This window comes from Delphinus delphis, chromosome 5 (assembly GCF_949987515.2).
Source record: "Delphinus delphis chromosome 5, mDelDel1.2, whole genome shotgun sequence".
NCBI lineage: Eukaryota > Metazoa > Chordata > Mammalia > Artiodactyla > Delphinidae > Delphinus > Delphinus delphis.
Genome location: NC_082687.1, coordinates 108,593,175 through 108,612,699, shown reverse-complemented (window position 1 = coordinate 108,612,699; position 19,525 = coordinate 108,593,175). Strand labels below are relative to the sequence as shown.

At 37.2% G+C, this 19,525-nt stretch overlaps 1 protein-coding gene across 1 annotated transcript in view; it reads left to right on the top strand.

The window, feature by feature from the left end:
* The window catches only part of COL25A1 (collagen type XXV alpha 1 chain), a 460,694-nt gene that overhangs the window by 301,724 nt on the left and 139,445 nt on the right, over positions 1 to 19,525 (top strand). Inside the window, exons 6-7 of the mRNA XM_069540662.1 lie at positions 6,035 to 6,061; positions 6,203 to 6,229. Of these exons, the coding sequence (XP_069396763.1) occupies positions 6,035 to 6,061; positions 6,203 to 6,229 (54 nt within the window). The remainder of the gene's footprint in view (positions 1 to 6,034; positions 6,062 to 6,202; positions 6,230 to 19,525) is intronic.

Genomic DNA, 19,525 nt, shown 5'->3' with positions numbered 1-19,525 from the left:
ATGGCTTTTAAAATATAGTAATTCCATGTTAAGTTTACAGTTTAAAAAGTAGAGGAAAGGAATGTACTTTGTTCATAAATTAACATTAGAAGAAGGATGGCTTCTGCATGGTGGCAGCACAGTATGGCCGCCATATTATATTATCACCCATGCTCCTTTTACCTAACAGTGATGATAGAGAATTCTCTCTCTCTCTCTCAGCTATTTCTGATTAGGTCAGCCAAATCTGCTAATACTCTGCTTGGATTTGAAAAACATCCCTAAAACTAGATTTCACACTTTATATGGTTCACTTGGCTCTGGAGCTGCTGTGTTTATCAGGATTGAATCAGCTTAGGGCAGCACTTTTCTTCAAATGCACTAAATTGTGAACTTCAAGTGAACAGAACTTCTTCAACCATGTTGATGATCTGTCAATGGCCCCCATGTCCAATCAGTTAACTTTGCTGTTGGTTCTGCCTCAGAAATTTCTCGTAAATCTATAACTTTTCCTGTGTCCTGATTGTCGTGATTAATTCAGATCTTTGCCATCTCTCCCTTGGACCAAGGCAACAACTTCCTAAGAAGAATAGCATTCCATACTCTCTGAGTTCCATAAGGCACACTTGATCTCGGCATCCCCTTGTAAAATCGATGACGGAATCCAGCCCAGGGACCTGGGTATTGTTAGCCGGTCTTCCCAAATCTCTTTCCTGCTATTCCCCATCTCCACTCTCCACACCACATATGTTCTTACCACTCTGAACTCCTCATCCGATGGCAGGATGTCCTCTCACACGTCTGCACATTCATCCCTTCTGCCTGAACAGCCTCACTCCTCCCCAGTTCCCCTTATCCCGGCCAACTTTCGAGAGCCAGTTCCAATGTTATCTTTTTAATTCCTGCTCTCCTACCTTCATTCCTCTCTGTACTCCTACAACACAGCATTTATTCCACTAGTTATAATTATATTTACACGTCCATCCTCCAGACTCAGAGCACATTGTCTGGCTGATAGTTGGCTATAAATGCTTAGAATATGAAACTTGCATTTCCTCATAATTCTACAGGAATGCAGAGATTCATCAGAACAAGAATTGTTATATTTCAAAAATACAAATGACCTACACTTCTCTGGGATAGAAACCGTAACTTCATTCATATTTCAGCAGCTCTGGCTGTCAGGAATTTCCAGGGTTTACTCCCTTTCCATTTTTCTGCCTTTAGCGGAATTTAATTTTGTTTTCATGATTGCCGTCTTGTAAAAATCATTCCCTTTTTAGCTGTTGCCAGTTCAAAGTAGACAAAATTTACAGTTCTAGTGAGTAAAAGTCCTTTATTGGGCCATCCAACCCCTATGACTATATCTGTCTTTTCCAGCTGTATTTCAATTACTTTTATGTCGATTGAAATCCAGTATTTTCCTGAATCTCATTTATTGTTCCTCTTATTCCTGTGCTTTTAATTTGGTTTTTATCATTTAATTGAAATAGAGAATAGTGCATGGAAAAAGAGCTAAAACCTTAGTTGTTTGGATAGAAATAGAATTCAGGAGACTAAAATTATTATAGGCCCACATTAAAGTCTTGATACAAATAGGTTGCTACTAAGTTCTGTATTTGAAGTCACTTGAATAGGAGCTAATTTGAAGTTTGCCACTGAAATTTATAAATACTTTGGTAGTAAATTAATAACACTTTAACAACTCTCTAAAAGAAACTCTCCAACTGCTAACAACACTAATAATAAAGATGTTGTTAGCACCTTTGAAATTTATGTAATTAGAGCTAATTATGTAAAACTAATTAGAAAGATCATTTCAAGTATTCTTATTTATTTATTAAAGTGGACATTATAAAAGATCTGACTCCAACATACCAGACCAGACCAGACCAGAAGGACAGGAGTCCGAAAAGAAGCCTCATATGAGGCTGTGACTCACTATTCAGTTAATTGTGACCAGTCATTTTACCATATTTCCTTCCCATTGACCTCAACCTTGTTTTAGCAACAGGCTTTTACCTTCAAATAGTTAACAACCAGCCACTGATACTGATACCTGGACAACATATATGTCCACTGAATATTAGATCGTTAACTTGGTGTAGTTGGAAGCAGCAAAATGCCAGTGTAAAATACTCCCTGATTCAAATAATTCATTCATTTGTATTGCTGCCTATCCTGTAGTTAATACCAGAGAGTTTTGTTTGGCTTTACTCTAAAGACAAAAGAAAAATAACTTCAATCATGCCCCAGCTTTAATTTTAAAAGTTAATAATCAAAGAAACCTTTCTTTCGATTGTAATGTTTTGACTTTAAAAAGAATCATGGCTCCAAAATTTTGAAATACTATCTTTGCTTAGTAAGGTAGCTCACGTTTTTCTACATATTTAACCCATGTTTGCAGTGAAAGGGTCCAGCCTAGAAATAAGAGTGGGATTTTACTCAGAGCTGAAGAAAACACCTGCCATTAAACCCGAGAGCACAAGTGGGGCCTGGAGTGTCCGAAGCAGCCGCCACAGCTGTGGATGGAGGTTGACCTCTGCTTCGGTTCTGCATTGAGCTGGCAGGTGCCAGGACGCCATTCTGTCTACTCAAAAATACCCCCTTTTAAAGCAGCAGTATTCATTACTCAATTGTAAATGCAAATTTTCATGTGTTCATGAATTAAGCATCCTTGCTTATGGCAAGCTGTCTAAAGAGCTCTAGAGGACACATGTGGCTTTAGCATTAGTCATTGGACTTTGGGGAAAAGACTCATCTCTGTTCCCCACTGTAAAATAATTTCACAAAAGTTTTGACCTCAAACATGCCGTATCACCTAACAAGGTCCCTTTGGGGGACTGGTACAATGAGAGCCTTGGCCTCTGAAATCTCACAAGCAAAAGCAAACTAAACTTTAAAGAGGAGAAGCTTTTGATGGGCGTAGGGGAGAGGGGCTGGGGACAAGTCCACAGTAATTGTAAGTGACCTTACAGTAGCTGGATTTTCTAGGGGTCATTTTTCTTAACACCAGTATAGCAGAAGTGTTTGACTTTGGCAACAGGCTATTTAGCTTTTCTAGAACAGCATGTCACAGCATATCCTCTACCAGTGCTTAGAACATTGCCAAACTCTTCATAGGCATCCACCAAATGTATATAAAGATCTAATTAGAGTTAAACATGCTACTTAATTAAATCAAGACCAGAATCTCCACTGCATTTCTTAACTTGATGGTAGGTGTCCTCTCATTCTTTTCTTTGGGTTGACTCTGCCCCCCCCAAAAATAAAATCCTACTTGTAGAGCATTAGTGAGCATTTTGTGCGTGTCAAGAATGACCAATAAATTTCTTAAACTTAATTTTACAGAGGTACACAGACAGACTGTAATCATGACTCACTACTTGATTCGCTGAAAACATTAAGAAAAATGTTCTTAAAATAGCTCCCCTTTTTAGTGGCAAAATTATTTGGGGAGTTAAGAAAGAAAAGGATTTGTTTAGTTGATTCCATTATCTTGGCCCCCTCTCCCTCTCCCAGATGCTCTACAATTCCTCTTTCCTGCATTTTGAACTTGAGATGTTGAGGCCGCTGTCCATGACACTATGAAAAAGGCAATCGGGGAAATTCCCTGGTGGTCCAGTGGTTAGAACTCCGTGCTTCCGCAGCAGGGGGCATGTTTGATCCCTGGTTGGGGAAATAAGATCCTGCAAGCTGTGTGGCTCGGCCAAAAGAAAAAAAAAGAAAAGAAAGAAAGAAAAAAAAGAAAAAGGCAATTGGGAGGCATTCAAGAGGGCACCTGTTGAAAGCAGGCACCAGATACATGGCTGTCAGTCTTCCTGAGAATCTAGTTCTAGAGCTGTGCCCTAACACTTAGCATCACGATGCACTGCATTTAAAGTCACACAGACTAGCTTAAAGTCCTGGCTAACTCACTTACAAGAGGCATAACCTTGATAATCTTTGAGTTTTATTTCTGACATCTGTAAAAGAAATATCATAAAACTTTGCTCATTAGGTTGGGAGAAGATTAAATGCAGTAAGAGGTCAAAGTTCTTTGTTGATGGTAAAATATACAAAATATAAGACATGATGTTCCTGTTATTGTTAATGTCATGATAACCTCACAGCTGTTAAAATTGCTGCAACTGAGAATGGGAATTTGGTACAGCTCCTCTGCAACTGGTGTTTAGCAGCAGGTATCTTGGTAGGTGGAGCATTCTTACATTCCCACCTGAATTGAGATAGCAGTCCCCACTGGGACCTCAGAAGGGGTACTTTGTTAGGACCTTGGCTTTACTCCTGTCTAGACTTGTCCTTGTCTCCCAACCCTGCTAAAAAGGAAGGTGAGAGATTGAAGGTAACTATGAAATGCTCCACTTCTGCAGGTGGGCTGAGCCCTGAGACATGACTTCATCTTTAAGAGCTAGGAAAAAAAACTACTGATGCCTCTAGAATTCATGTTTCCTGCTAGTATTTTTGTTCAAAAGTAAAGAAAATCTCAGTGTGGCTTAAGAATAGACAACTGTCCAACAAAACAGAAATTTCCCAAAAGACCCACATATATATGGTCATCTGATTTATGACAAAGGTAACACTGTACTGTGATGGGGAAAAGAGGCATTTTCAATAAATGGTATTGGGTTAATTTGATATCCACATGGGGAAAAAAAGCATCTTGACTTTAACCTCACGTCATTCACAAAATCAGTTCTCCATGAATTCAGATCTAGATATGAAGATAAAATAATAAAGCTTTTAGCTTTTAGAACAAACATAGAAGAACCTCTTTATGACCTTGAAGGAGGCAAAGATTTCTTAAGTGGAACAATAAAAGAGATAATCATAAAGAGAAAAAATGTTAAATTGAGTTTAAGAACTTCTATTCATCAAAAACATCTTTAAGAGAATGTAAACACAATATGCAGCGTGGGAGAATATGTTTGCAATAAATATATCCTTTTCTGACAAAAGACTCAAATTCAGAGTGTGTAAAGAACTCCTATGTGTCTATCTATCTGTCTATCTGTCAATACAATGTATAATATGTAAAGAACTCTAGCAAATAATAGGAGAACTCAATAGAAAATGATGTGAACAGACACTTTATGGGCTAGGATGCAAAATGGCCAATACATTTATTAAAAGGAGTTCAACTTAATTACTGGAGAAGTACAAATTAAAACACTGTGTGAAACTACCACACCTCCCACCAGAATGTCTAAAATGAAAAAGATGGAAAATACCAAGTATTGGTGATGATATAGAGGAACTGAAAATTCTCATACATTGCTGATGGAAGTATAATTGTTAACCACATTGAAAAACTATTTGGCAATATCTACTAACTAATAATCCAAATGTATGTATTGTCTAGAATGTAACAATTCCACTCCTAGATATACACCCAACAGAAATGTATTCAATTTTTCACCGAAAGACATATACTAGGATGTTTATTGCAGCACTATTTGTAATAACCAAGACCCAAAAACTCCTGGAAGCAAATGGACATTAACAGTAGGATAAATAAATAAATAATTGTTTATTCACACAGTGGAATATTATAAATCAGTAAAAACAATCTACAACTACACACAAAATTTTGCATGAATTTCACACACACTAAGAGGCTAAACACATAATGGATGATTCTATTTATATAAGTACATTTATATAAAGTACAAAAGCAGGTAAACTAATCTATTCTGCCAGAGGTCAGAATAGTGATTACTGTTGGTGGCAAGCAGTAACAAGGAACATCACAACAGGGGCTTCTGGGTTCCTTCAGCTGGGTTCTACTTTCAGCAGGTGTGTTTAGTTTATGAAAATTTACTCAGCATATTATATACTTATGATATGTATACTTTCCTGTTTATGTATATAATACCATTTTCACATTCTAACCATATTACAAGTATAGTTTGGAACCTAAAATTCCTTGAGAAACCTCACTGACAGGTACAACTCTGTGCCCTTTGCATGAATCTTGTGACTAACCCTAGCCTATCTATTTAAGCTACAATATATTTTGAAATTTATTTAAAGTATGGTTTTTTTCTCTTTATTTCAGGGCCCTCCTGGTCCAAAAGGTGATAAGGTAAGAAAATGTGTAGCAGGAACAAATTAACTTAGTGGAAATCCATACAGGCGTGACTTATACTATGTTACATTTAGATCTTTTTAATGAGCATCTACAGACTTTGTTCTAAAACTATCTTCTCATTTTCCTACTCTACAGGGAGAACAGGGTGATCAGGGACCTCGGGTAAGTTATACTCTTCCAATCCTGGGCAGAAAATTATTAACAGTTTTCAGCTCCAAACTCATTGAATTAAAGTAGCCCTGGCTTCGTAACTGCCTTGGTGTCATGTGGTTTAGTAACGGCTGACAAAAATACCACACCACTTATAATTGAAATAGCCTTAATTGTAACTAATGTTTGTATCTTGTTGCATTATCTTAACTTGATACCTGTAAACAGGACACTCTACAGTAATGATTCCTACTGATTAAGGGCCAGAATCACTACTGAAAGTCTGCAGCCACCACCCTTCCATTGACCATTGGGTCCTTCAGATTTGTATACGTTGTTTTGTAATATAGAGGCCATGTGGATTCCTATTGAATTTGGCCTTTTCTGCAGTTAAACTTTATGTAATATTGCATAAATATGTTGTATTAGAGATGAAAATATTAATGCATTTTCTGTTTTTGTTCATCATAAGTTTGAATAATACTTATTTGAATTTCTTATTCTTTATAGATTTTTAAGCAGATAAAAGGTGTAATATAAGTTAACATTCCAGGGAGGAGGGGCATTCTTTTATTCTTCTCAAATGTGGCTCCTTTAACCATTATAAGACAATGGTGATTGCTTTGTTGTTACCTTGGTAGTGCCAAGTCCTCTGCTTCACATCTGTGCCTTATTACCCAAATGTTCATACATGCTGTTCCAATGATGTAGTGGCTCCGTGCAGACATACCTCTCGATTTTCTCGTGTCACTATGCACAAAAGCGAGTACTTGGTTGAAGAGAGTCATTTCTTACAGTGGAAAAGCACATTTCAAACTTTCAGGTTGAAAACAGACACTGTGTAGGTTTTTTGTAAAATGCAGTCTGTGAAGTTAATTATTGAATTCGTTTTCACCACAGTAGAGGTTTTATTGCAAAAGATGTTAGTCAATGCAAACTTGAAAGGTTTGTAGTCTTGTCCCTCCTGTTTATTAAACTAGATGAAAATTATGCCATGATTTACTTTCCTTCCTATTCTTCTGCCATTTCTTCATATAGAGATAATGACTATGTCTCAGCATAGTCACCATGGCAGTTATTCTATCTGATGACCAGTTCAAAGTTTATCTTAATGGTCAAGGAGATTAAACATCATGATATCTGTCATGGATGTGAATGGAATAAAATTCTCATAACCCTAAACGATTAGAATGTAGCCACTTGCTCCGTATGTGGTGATTATTTCACATGGCATGTCTCCATGTATTGTGTATTATTTCTTTCTACATGCAATATCAAAATCACTCAACTTGCCCTTTCCAGGTAAGAGGGAAACTGTTTCTATTCTGAGAAATCTTCTTTTGGCAAAGGAAGTGAAAGGGTGGTTCACAGCTTAGCTGTCATCAGTGTGCACACAGCCCTCAGTTTCAAAAAGGTGTGTTGGCTTTCATCGTTTCAAAAAGTGATGATTGATTATAAAGCTAGGCCAAATTTTCAGGAGGAAACCCGAAACCATGTGAAATTCACCTTGTTTCATGTTGCATTACAAACTAAGACTTGGACCAGGTTCCTTGCAAGTGTGGCCAAAGTTCATGAACTACTTTGACAACCCAGACTGCCTTTCATACAGATTGCAGCCAGTTTTCACACTGACTGGGGCCAAGTTTCACAGGATTCAGGGGCCACTTAGCATTTTAGCTGGAAAGTGGTAAAAATTGATCCCATTTTCATCTGGATTTTGCTTTCTATTGAAGGAATTTGGATTGAATTCATAATGTAGGATGAATCTTTATGGATAAAAATTTAAATGTCCTAGGAAGTATACATGAATGTGAGCATGAGAACTTACCGAATTGCCTGTCTTTTCTCAGATTCCTAATTTAGAAACAAGGCAGGTCACATTCAGTGATCTTAGAATTTTAATATAAGTAGTGTCAGCTACCTATTAGGAAATTCACATATCAAGATGGCAAAATGAAGATTTTACATTTCCAGAAAAATCAAAAGTTAGTTAGAACTGGAAAAGTCTTCAATTTTAATGAAAATTAATTTTACCCACATCCTCTCTTGGCACACTGTTCCAGCTGATGCTGACAGAGGCTCTCTTTTTTAAAATGTAGATCTTTGTATTTGAATACCATTTCCATTTTCATCCTATCATAGATTTTTGAAATCCACGTTTTACCATTTTTTCCAAGTAATTTATTTCTTTACATAATTAACTTAACAATATGAACTTACATCACTTTAGTTCTTTGTTAACTGACTTTCCACTGGGATCTATGCTGTTTTCTTGAACGTGAGGTCCTTTTCTTTTCGTTTCTTTTTTGTTTTGTTTTTGGCTCACCAAGTGCCAGACAGGAATATATTAAGCCATATTATGTGAATCAAAGCAGGAAAAATTTGAAGATAAAATGCAAATTAAGAAGGTGAAACTATCTTGAAACACTTGCGCATACATTTATCAACATATATTGAGCGTCTACTGTGTTCAAGGTACCCTACTTAATACTATAGAGACTATAAATGGGTCCACTTGCGTCTCTCCTCTACTATCAGCAAATTCAACCTATTCTCATCTCATGTTCTTGATCACTGCAGTAGTCTTCCAATTAATCTTGCTTCCACTCTTACCGTGTACAATCCATTGCCTAAACAGCAACCAGAGACCGTTTTATGCTGTAAATTAGATTATGTTTCTCCCTGTTTTAAACGTTAAGATGAAATCCAAATCACTTTGCTTGGCCTCCAAGATCTGGCCCTTGCTTACCTCTATAACCTCATCTCGAACTAGTCTTCCCCTCCACCCACTGTGCTCCAGCCACTCTGTCATCCACGTGTTCTTTAAACACAGCACACTCCCGACTTGATGACTTTCTACTTGCTCTTTTCTGGTCTTGTGATTGGGTTCTTCTTATCATTGAGATTTTTCTCTCAAATACCTCTTTGGGGAGAACTTCCCTAACTACCCAATCTAAATCTGAGATTATCCTATTTTGTTTATTTACTTAGATGCTTCTTATCTGTAAAACATGCCTCTCCTTAAAACAAAAACTCCATGAGAGCAAGGACTTCTATCTGTCTTGTTCATACCTCCGTCACCAGAACAGTAAGGACTTAATGAATATTTGTTCAATGTTAGAATAAAATATTATCTCATCATTACTGCCCTCAAGCAGCTGATAATCTCATGGGTGCCTGAATAAGAAAACGATGTGGTTTTATGTTATGTGCCTTAAATAGCCGTACTAAGAGATGCTAGATAATTGAACATTCTTCCATTTTAAAAAATAACTGCAGAAGGTGACACTTGAGCTAGGACTTGATACATGGGTAATCTTTAAAAGATTAGATGAAGAGCAAGGCATTAAATATTCCAGGAAGAAGAAATAGTTCATACAATATTATACAAGCAGGAAATGACAGGATTCATTTGAGGAAAAACAATATTCCATTTGCCAAGGGAATAGGTTAAATATGGAAAGATTGTATCATATAAGGCTGAAATTTTTTTTATTGAAATTACATCATGGAGCATTTTGAATGTCTAGTGTGGTGGGCAATAAGGAACCACTGAAGAGTTTTGAGTATATCATTTGCTGTATATTACCACTAGACTATTTAGTGTAATTACCAATTCTTTGTTCTTCTTTTCCTGAATCCCAGAGAAGGGAGGAGCCTGGGATTCTGTTGGATTTTTTTTTTTTTTTTTGGTTCTTTTTGCCTGCGCCCGTGTGGCATGTGGGATCTTAGTTCCCCGACCATGGATTGAACCTGTGTCCCCTGCACTGGGAGTGCAGAGTCTTAACCACTGGACTACCAAGGAAGTCCACCAGATGTTCTTTATGAAAATGTGTAAGGTAATAGTGTCCAGTATGGAAAGAAATTGGAAGAGACTGAAAGCATGGAGACCAAGTAGACCAGGGAACTATGTCAATTATCTAGACGAGATCATAAAAGTCTGGACTATGAGAATAATGTCCAGTCCTCAGTGGAGAGATGAGCAGAGGGGATGGTCTGGCTCAGTCTGGAACATCAGGTATCATTGGAGGTACAGGGCCACACTGAGCAGAAAGTTCAGTATCAGAATGAGAAGCTCAGTAGTGGAGAGGGGCTAAGTTGGTAAGGCAAAGCCAAAATTCCAAAGGGGTCACCAGAATATTGGAGAAAGCTGTATGTTTGCAATGGGATTCAAAAGGAAAGTTGCATCATGTCATCAATAGGGTTTGCCACAAGCACCAAGCAAAAACCTGGGCAGACAAAGAGAGAAAACCAGGGTTGATACTAGTAGAGGAGAAATGGATAAAAGTGAAGTCTTGAAGCAGAAGGTGAGAGATGAATTTGATCTATATTGGGTTTACATCCAAAATCTGTGATCATGGCTAAAGTTGTGATCGTGTTAAACTTTTAACAAAAGAAGAAGAGAAGCAGTCAGGTAGTCAAATTAAAAGGTACTGAGGGGGCTTCCCTGGTGGCGCAGTGGTTGAGAGTCCGCCTGCCGATGCAGGGGACACGGGTTTGTGCCCTGGTCCGGGAAGATCCCACATGCCGCGGAGCGGTTAGGCCCATGAGCCATGGCCGCTGAGCCTGCGCGTCCGGGGCCTGTGCTCCGCAACGGGAGAGGCCACAACAGTGAGAGGCCCACATACCGCAAAACAAAACAAAACAAAACAAAACAAAAAGGTACTGAGGTGAAAATTTAATACAGGTCTTATAGCTAATTGGATGTAAGGGCTGAAGTTGAAAGAGAAGGTAAAGCTAGAGGTGAGGTTTCTGGCTTGACTCCTTGATAACGTTGGCCAGAAAAGAGTCAGTAGGATAAATGATAAGTTGAATCGTAGTTATGCTGAATTTGCGATCTTGATGAATTATTCCATTGGAATAATGTAGCAAGCAGTTGGAAATATGAGACTAGAATTCTGAGGTGGTGTTGCAGCTGGAGGTAACAGCTACGTAGCCGAACACCCCCAGAGCAAGAATTGAGACCCCAGGGAGCAAAGTGGAGGGTGAAAGACTGAACATAGAGCCACTTTAGAAATATCCACACTGGGGCTTCCCTGGTGGTACAGTGGTTGAGAATCCGACTGCCGATGCAGGGGATACGGGTTCAAGCCCTGGTCCGGGAAGATCCCACATGCCACAGAGCAACTAAGCCCGTGTGCCACAACTACTGAGCCTGTGCTCTAGAGCCCACGAGCCACAACTACTGAGCCCTCGAGGCACAACTACTGAAGCCCACACACCAAGAGCCCATGCTCCACACCAAGAGAATCCACCCCAGTGAGAAGCACACGCTCCACAAGGAAGAGTAGCCCCCGCTTGCTGCAACTAGAGAAAGCCTTTGAGCAGCAACGAAGACCCAGTGCAGCCAAAAATAAATAAATCAAATAAATCAGTTTTTTAAAAAATCTTTGGAAAAAAAAAGGAAATATCCACCCTGAGGGAGTGGGCTGAAAAGGAGCATTGGAAGAAGAGAGTGAGCACTCAAAAGAAAAACCAGGACATGCAATGTTTGAACAGTAGGCAGAACTACTTTATTTATTTATTCATTTATTTTTGGCTGCATTGGGTCTTCATTGCTGCGTGCGGGCTTTCTCTAATTGCGATGAGCGGGGGCTACTCTTCCTTGCGGTGCGCGGGCTTCTGATTTTGGTGGCTTCTCTTGTTGCGGAGCACGGGCTCTAGGTGCGTGGGCTTCAGTAGTTGTGGCACGCAGGCTCAGTAGTTGTGGAGCCCGGGCTTGGTTGCTCCGCGGCATGTGGGATCCTCCCGGACCAGGGCTTGAACCCGTGTCCCCTGCACTGGCAGGCAGATTCCCAACCACTGCGCCACCAGGGAAGTCCCCTAGAACTACTTAAAAAAAAAAAAGTGAGGGTGGCCCACAAAACATTCTTAATTAACAGAAAGCCACAGGGATGAGATCTATAAAAAAAACTTTTGGATTTTGTGTTCTGGAATCTTGGGATTGTAAGAGGATGCATTTTGTTCAGTAGTGAGAGGGAAAGTCAGATTGCAAGAAGTTAAAAGTAAATAGTAGGAAAGTTGACTACCTTTGAATGCTGTTGATGGTATATGATTTAATGCAGAAGAAACGGTTAACTTTTTTGGCATGAGCTTTATGTCAGGATACATTGAACTAATTTCAAGCCTACAATTTTAGGTATAATACAATAACCATCGATATCATTTGGTTTTCTTCTACAAGACACTGAGGGTTAGATTTCCACAGATGGATGCATCCCGACATTAGAATTGCACTTCCCTCCTTGATTCTTGGGGAGACGTCATTACAGATTTGCTCTTAATCTTCAATTCATTTTTACAGTCAAACATTGCACCTCAGCAGTTAGGCCTTTTGGCTATATGGTTAGGAGGGTGCTTTTTCTGTGCTGTCAGCTACCATGCCCATGCTCAGTTTTCTTCATTTCATCCTCATAGGTTTGTATTACAGAGTTTTGAGGCTAAGCCTTTACTCTGTATTCAAGCAGAGATTGAAGACCCGCCGTAAGGGAGTTGTAGGGGGATTCCTAGACTGAACGAAAGTTGGACTGAGAAATGATACCTCATGAAATAATTACAGTTGCTCATTACTTAGAGTCGTACAGCTTGCAGGACACCTTTCTAGGCAAGATACACATATCCTCTCTAAGCCTTACTACAGTTCAGCAAAGTAGATTATCAGGGAAAAAAGTATAGGAAAAGTGAACACAATAGAGTGAGATGATTATATCCACATGGGCTGGAGTCAGGCTGGATAAGGATCAATTCTAACTGCCACTGTCTCCATGATTATGAGAAGGATTAAATAAAATAATGTATGAAAAATCTATAATAAGCCCTCAACAGATCATAGTTGATTATTCTCCTCAAGTTTCACATGAAGAATCTGGGGTAAAGTAAATTGCCCAGTTCACATGATTTGTTAAGTGGTAGGAATGGGATTCAAACCCAGCTCTCTCAGCCTCTGGTTTGTGCTCCTCCCACTGGGTCACGCTGCTTCCCTATCAATAAAGTAGTTGGTATAGCCATCAACCTCAATGTGAAACAATAGAGTTTACCAAAATATCCATGGCTCAATTTATAACATCAATAATAATGATAAATAATTTTTATTGAGTTCTTAAAATATGCCAACCACTCTGTGAAGATATGTATTATTTCAACAACTCTATAAAATAGTTACTTTTATTATTTCCTTTTAATAGATGAGGAAACCAAGATTCAGAAAGTTTAAATATTTCATCTAAGCAAACAGAGCCAGCCAGTGGCAGAGCCAGGATTTAAGCCTCAGTACTCACAAACTACATTTTCCATGTATCCTCAAAAATAACTCAAAAGTGATTTAATAGCACAAATTTTAATATGACCTTTTTTTTTTTTCTGATGAGGATTGAGCTCACACAGATTAAGTGACTTGATCTAGTTCTTTCACACACATCTACCAAAAGACAGTGCTGGGACTCAAACACAAATGTCAAGTTCTGCCCTCTTTCCACAATGCCAAGCTGCCTTCAAATGGTTGCTAGGACTCTTTTCAGCTTTAAGAGTCCATGCCTTTGTGAATCAGCTTGAAAATGTTGGGGAGCACAAATGAAAACAGGTGCATCTTTTTCCTTTGCAAGCATGACAGTCACAGTCTTTACAATTCATGCACTCACAACCTTCCAAAAACCAAAGGAATGGACGAATGCCACTTAGCAACAGCCTAGAATCTCTCCTCATGGAGCATAGGGAGGCAGGGCAATGCTGACCCTTGTCCAAGGCACGTCAGGATACCCAGTAAGCTTGCTGTGATACAATTTCACTTCTCAGCTCAAGGGCACCATTTTGAAAATTGTATAATAGCAAGATCCCTGTGTATTTGCTCTTAGTGCCTTTTTTCTTCAGGATAACCAAATGAATGAAGTCTGTGTTCCTCAATTCATAATGCAGTGCTTACATGTTCTACAAGCTATTTTGTTGATTCTGGTTTTATTCTGAGCTTCTCTTTGCAAAAGAGATTGAGTTATATTTCTTGATCAGTAGCCGAACCTGAATGTCAAGTGTAAAAGACTCAGGACTCTCCAGGACTTTCCCATTGTCGTCTGCACACCCTACTACTACCCCTCTCTCCTTCATTATTAAAGAGGGCTTGTTGCCCAGTTCATTAGGGCCTCTGCCCTCATCATGAACCACAGCCCTGGGCTTTGATGTTAATGACTCATTTCTTTTCTCTATCTTAGTGACTTAAAAACATAGCCTTAAACATAAGCAAAGCTATTTTAATGTTTAATACTGTCTTTTTAAATTAAAGTATTATGTTGTTATGAAATTGTGGTAAATTTGTTAGTCCAACTTAGGCAATAAAATGAACAAGCATCATGAAGTTATCTTTTGACTATAAATTAATCTTCTAATCAGTTGGCTACCATCACCTTGCCAAATAGCACAGAGGCCTGATAACTAAAAGATTTAGTGGTTATTGGTCTCAATATCATCAGCCAGCAGCTGGTTTTAAATGATCCTGAGCTCTCACAGTTTCAATAAGCCACCCAGGAGCTCTGCTTAACTATTTTCATAAAATTCTTTTCTCTTCCCAGTGTATTGAAGTAAATTTTCATAACAGCTGGGACTATGCAAAACTGATAGCATCTTAAAAACATCTTCAGCAAGACAGATTAAGTTCCAGAAAAGGAAAGCATTTAGAAGTTTATTTTATTATCTTAACCTTTGTTGACTTGAATGATTAAACAGATTCTCTGGCTCTGCTAAAGCGTTTAGGCCTGGATATTAATTTGATGTTCTTATTTACTTAACCCTTGCCTTTCTCTTTAGCCCTAATGAATATACTACTCATTTGGTACTGAATGTATTGCCTGTGAAAAAGGAATGGATATAACACAATGGAAAGAAATAAATTGTGAGAAAATTATTTTAATGATTTCCAGATTTGGGAGAAGTTGGCATGGAAACAGCAAGCTCGTTAAAATTTGCAAACGTTCTTGTTATATTTTATAATCAGAGTTCTCTTTTAAGTGTTCTGTCATACTTCAAAGTGCTGAGAGCCCAGGAGCATTTGTAAATTTGTCCTAATGTGGGTTAATTTAAGGGATAAATTATTTTTGCAAACAACTGTTGATATGTAGACAATATTTCCCTTGGAATTCAGTGTTGCAAATTATATCTCAGTTATTGATTGTATAGCTGAGCCCATTAAGGAAAAAAAATAGATATTATGAAAAGTTGAGGAAGTGACTTTACCTATTTTATATCACTTTAAATCTTAAAATTTTTGTCTAATGTAAAGTATTATACAAAGAAATCTATATATATAGTAATCCAGTGGGATAAGTTTTTATACAGAATTTTGGAAGTTAAAGCAAGTATTTCACAAAACCCTTATAATTACACACACACACACACACACACACACACACACACACACACGCACGCACACTAGTCGAAAGCCTGAGGTTTGAGCCCTTAACTGAAAATCCTATTAATGACCATACATGTATTACAGTAAAACCAAAATCTATTCCTAAGTATCTCCTCTGACAAGGAATTCTGGAGAATGATGCCAGCCAGTTTAAATAGCTGTTGGATTTCCATTTAGTCACTTTTAGCGCAGTGACCTTCATATTAAAATAGCTACTCATTATATTTCATGAAGTAAAGATTTCATTTGTCCACACTTGTACTCATTGCTCATATCAAATGCAATATTCTTCTTTGTACTTATCTTACTTTTTTTTCATGGTTTATGTATATGGACATATACCTTACAGTCTTTTCAGGCTAATGTGCACCATTTCATATTTTTCTTGAAAATTAGTGGAATGAAAGATTTTAGATGAAAAATATATGTATGTATATTTAATATTATTACATTTATATTTCTTTTGTTTGAATTTTGCAAGTGCTGCTTTCTGTGAAATGTTTTCTAAATAATTCAAGGAATTCCTTGATAAAAAAATGATCTTTTCTGAAACTCAAAACTATACAGATGATTTTATTCTCTTTGTCTTATATTTAAGCAAGATAGTTTTCACATGAATTCAAACAAAAGAGTATTAGGTTTATTAATCCATATACTATGGAGTTATGATTTGCATTAATGCCTGCAACTGAAGCATATAATAAAATGTGGAGGGAAAGACAGATTAGTGGTTGGTGACTTTCAATATTATAGAAGAAAGAGAAAGTAAGCCTCTAGGTAAATATATTAAAATCTGTATTTGAAATGGACAAAAAAACCTCAACATACTATAATTGGTAATATCTATAAATAAAAAGCATATTGCAAATAGGAAATACAGCAATTTATAAGCAATTTATACCAGCAAAATCCAACACAATTACCACTATTCCTTTTCTAGTACTCCCAAATGCAGAATTATAATTGCAACAGAATGTTAGAGGTGGATTAACTAAGTAGAAATCAAGAAAGTATGAAACAGCAGATTTTTAATGGTGCATCAGGATTCGCAGAAGGAACTAGAATGCAAGACTGTATTTTTGATTCATCCCTTCAGAATGGGTGGAATAATGGCTTATGCGTTGACAGATCATGTTCAGGGAGAACAGTTCCTGTAGGTCTGAATGAGATGGGTCTCTGGAAAGTCATTTAGTGCCAGACAGCAGCATCCTTTCATAAGCATACATGCACTAATGTGTCCAGCAGCTCCTTGTAGCAGACACAGCCTGTAAATCACAAGTGGCAAACAGGACTGGCTTTGTAGGAAAAAGATGTCAGTTGCAAGGTCCTACTTCACATACAATTCTAAAGCGACTTTGGAGGGAGTCAGGAAGCTTTGATTTTCATTGCTTGGAAGTCAGTTAAATTTTATTTGAAAAGTGTTGTTATTCAGAGGAAACTTTACTGACCACTATTATTTTTATTAGCACAAGTGAACTTTTGAATATTTTACACACAAATAATAATAATAATGACAACAATGCAACGCTATTTGTTTTTATATTCCACATACCAAAGAAACTTCCGGGCCTTCTTATCATACTTTATTACCTTGTAAGTTCAGCATGAATCTGTTCATAAAGAAGCCTAAGTGACAGGTAAGGTGGCATCCAAATCCTCCAATGTAGCATTAGAATACCAAAGAACTAGGAACATCTGACTCTCTTTCCAGGACAGGAACTATAGTTAGCTCCAGGCCTAAAGGAATTCATTAGAATTAAGAATTAAGATAGGGAAATGGTGGTGAGTAAACAAGAGAAATTGGCATGGCAGAGTGTCACTGCTTTTCTGGCTTGAAGCCTGTGTGATGTGATGTGAGACAGAAGGAACTAACTATAACCCTAGGAAGTACAAGGGGACAACAGGTGGTAATTCCTGCCTCATTCACCATGTCTTCAAAAGGACATGTCAGCCTGAACATTCCAAGTTTATTGGCAGGTGAGGAAAAAAGCTATAGGAGACACCACCAGATTTTTAATTAAGAATAATTCGATTGTTTTTAAAAATAGCTTTATTCCTTGGGCCTTTCATCAGCTTATTTTTAGAAGCTGAGTTAATCTAGTTATCTAGATTATTAAAATTGTGACCCAACTTTGAAATATCGCACCCAACTCTTGATCCCATCATGTCTTAGAGGAGGCCATCACCATGTGAGATTTCCGGGATTGCTGAAGAGAGATTCTTCCACTGGTGAAGTAGGAAGTACGGAATGAAGGATGTGACTGAGAAGGCTGTGCCCAAACACAGAACACACCAGAGACTCTTCTAAAACACACTTAGTTCTAAGTTACATATGCTGTGTTATTTTGCCTTTTTCAAGGTGTACAACTTGTTTCTCATATCAAACACTTGCTTTTTGCACCAACAATGGTTTAAAATATTATAGTGCATATCATTCTGTATGTAGGTGTTAGTACATGTATCATTCTCATTAACAGGAATTATTCTATCTATAGAGATAGATAGATACACATATGTGTGTGTGGATATTTACTTACAATTGCACTGCCTATACTGTCTTAATGAAACAGAGTTCTCCATAAGCATAGATTATTATTCATGTATACAAGATCTAAACACATACAAATGTGAACCAACCTACTCTTGTTTATACTCTGATTCCAATTAAGAAAAGTAAGATAAATGTTCAAAGCAGTTTGTTAACTTTTTTTGGAAAAAATTGATACATCTTCCTTAACTGTCTTTTTAAAGAGTATTCTTGTGTTCAGTATGGCAATTCAGAATTGTCTAAAGAATTGTGTAAAGTTAATATAAATTAACTTTTAATAATTTCAAGCTTAATTTTTCTTTGTGCATGTCCTAGCCTGCAAGGAACACCATTCTCAATGTTCATTTGCAAAGTTAGATGGAAAGATCTCAGTGATGGTCCTTTGCCTATGACATCAGTTTGGCTCTGACCTCACAGTAGAGTCTATGACTGAGCTTTTTCATGATCATCTTTGAGGAACAAATACTTGCCTTGACTTCAATATTAGAGAAAAGTTTGAGAACTAATTCAGAACTCAGTTGCTATTTCTTAGCTACCTTATTTCTTTATATTTCTTAATGGTTGAGGAAGTCAGAAGTTTCTAGAATGCCAGCACCAGAATTTTCTTTTAGATTATAAACTTTTTCATATGGAAGGGACTCTTAACATGTTCCTTGAATTTAGTATAAGTTATAGCAGCACCTTGTAATTTTCCAGCCTTGATTCCTCCTTACTTTTAATTTTTTTTTTATCCTACTGAACTGTTCTTTGAGAAGTTAAACATTTGAAAGATTGTAAATCGTTAGTATAGTTTTATCAGATGTTTTGAAAATCGGAAACTATTCTGTCTTCATTAGCATGGCTGATGATTAACATGGCATATGATACATCATATGGGAAAAAGCCCCTAGCTACAATGTAACCATTTTTATTAATTTTTTAACATTTCTTTAATATTATGCCTTGTTGTTTAAAGAATTTACTATCTATATGACAATAATTTTGATAATGAAAACAATAGTAAGGAATTTTTTTAATTTAATTTTTATTTTATATTGAAGTATAGTTGATTTACAATGTTGTGTTGGTTTCAAGTGTACAGCAAAGTGATTCAGTTATACATATACATATCTCCACTCTTTTTCAGATTATTTTCCCATATAGGCCATTACAGAGTATTGAATATAGTTCCCTGTGCTATACAATGAGTCCTTGGGTTTTTTTTTTTTCTCAATTTTTTTTTTTTAATCGGGGTAGAGTTGTTTTACAATGCTGTGTTAGTTTCTACTGTACAGCTAAGTGAAGCAAAGTTCCCTGTGCTATACAGCAGGTTCTCATTATTTATCTATTTTATACATGTTATTGTATATATACTTGTCCCAAT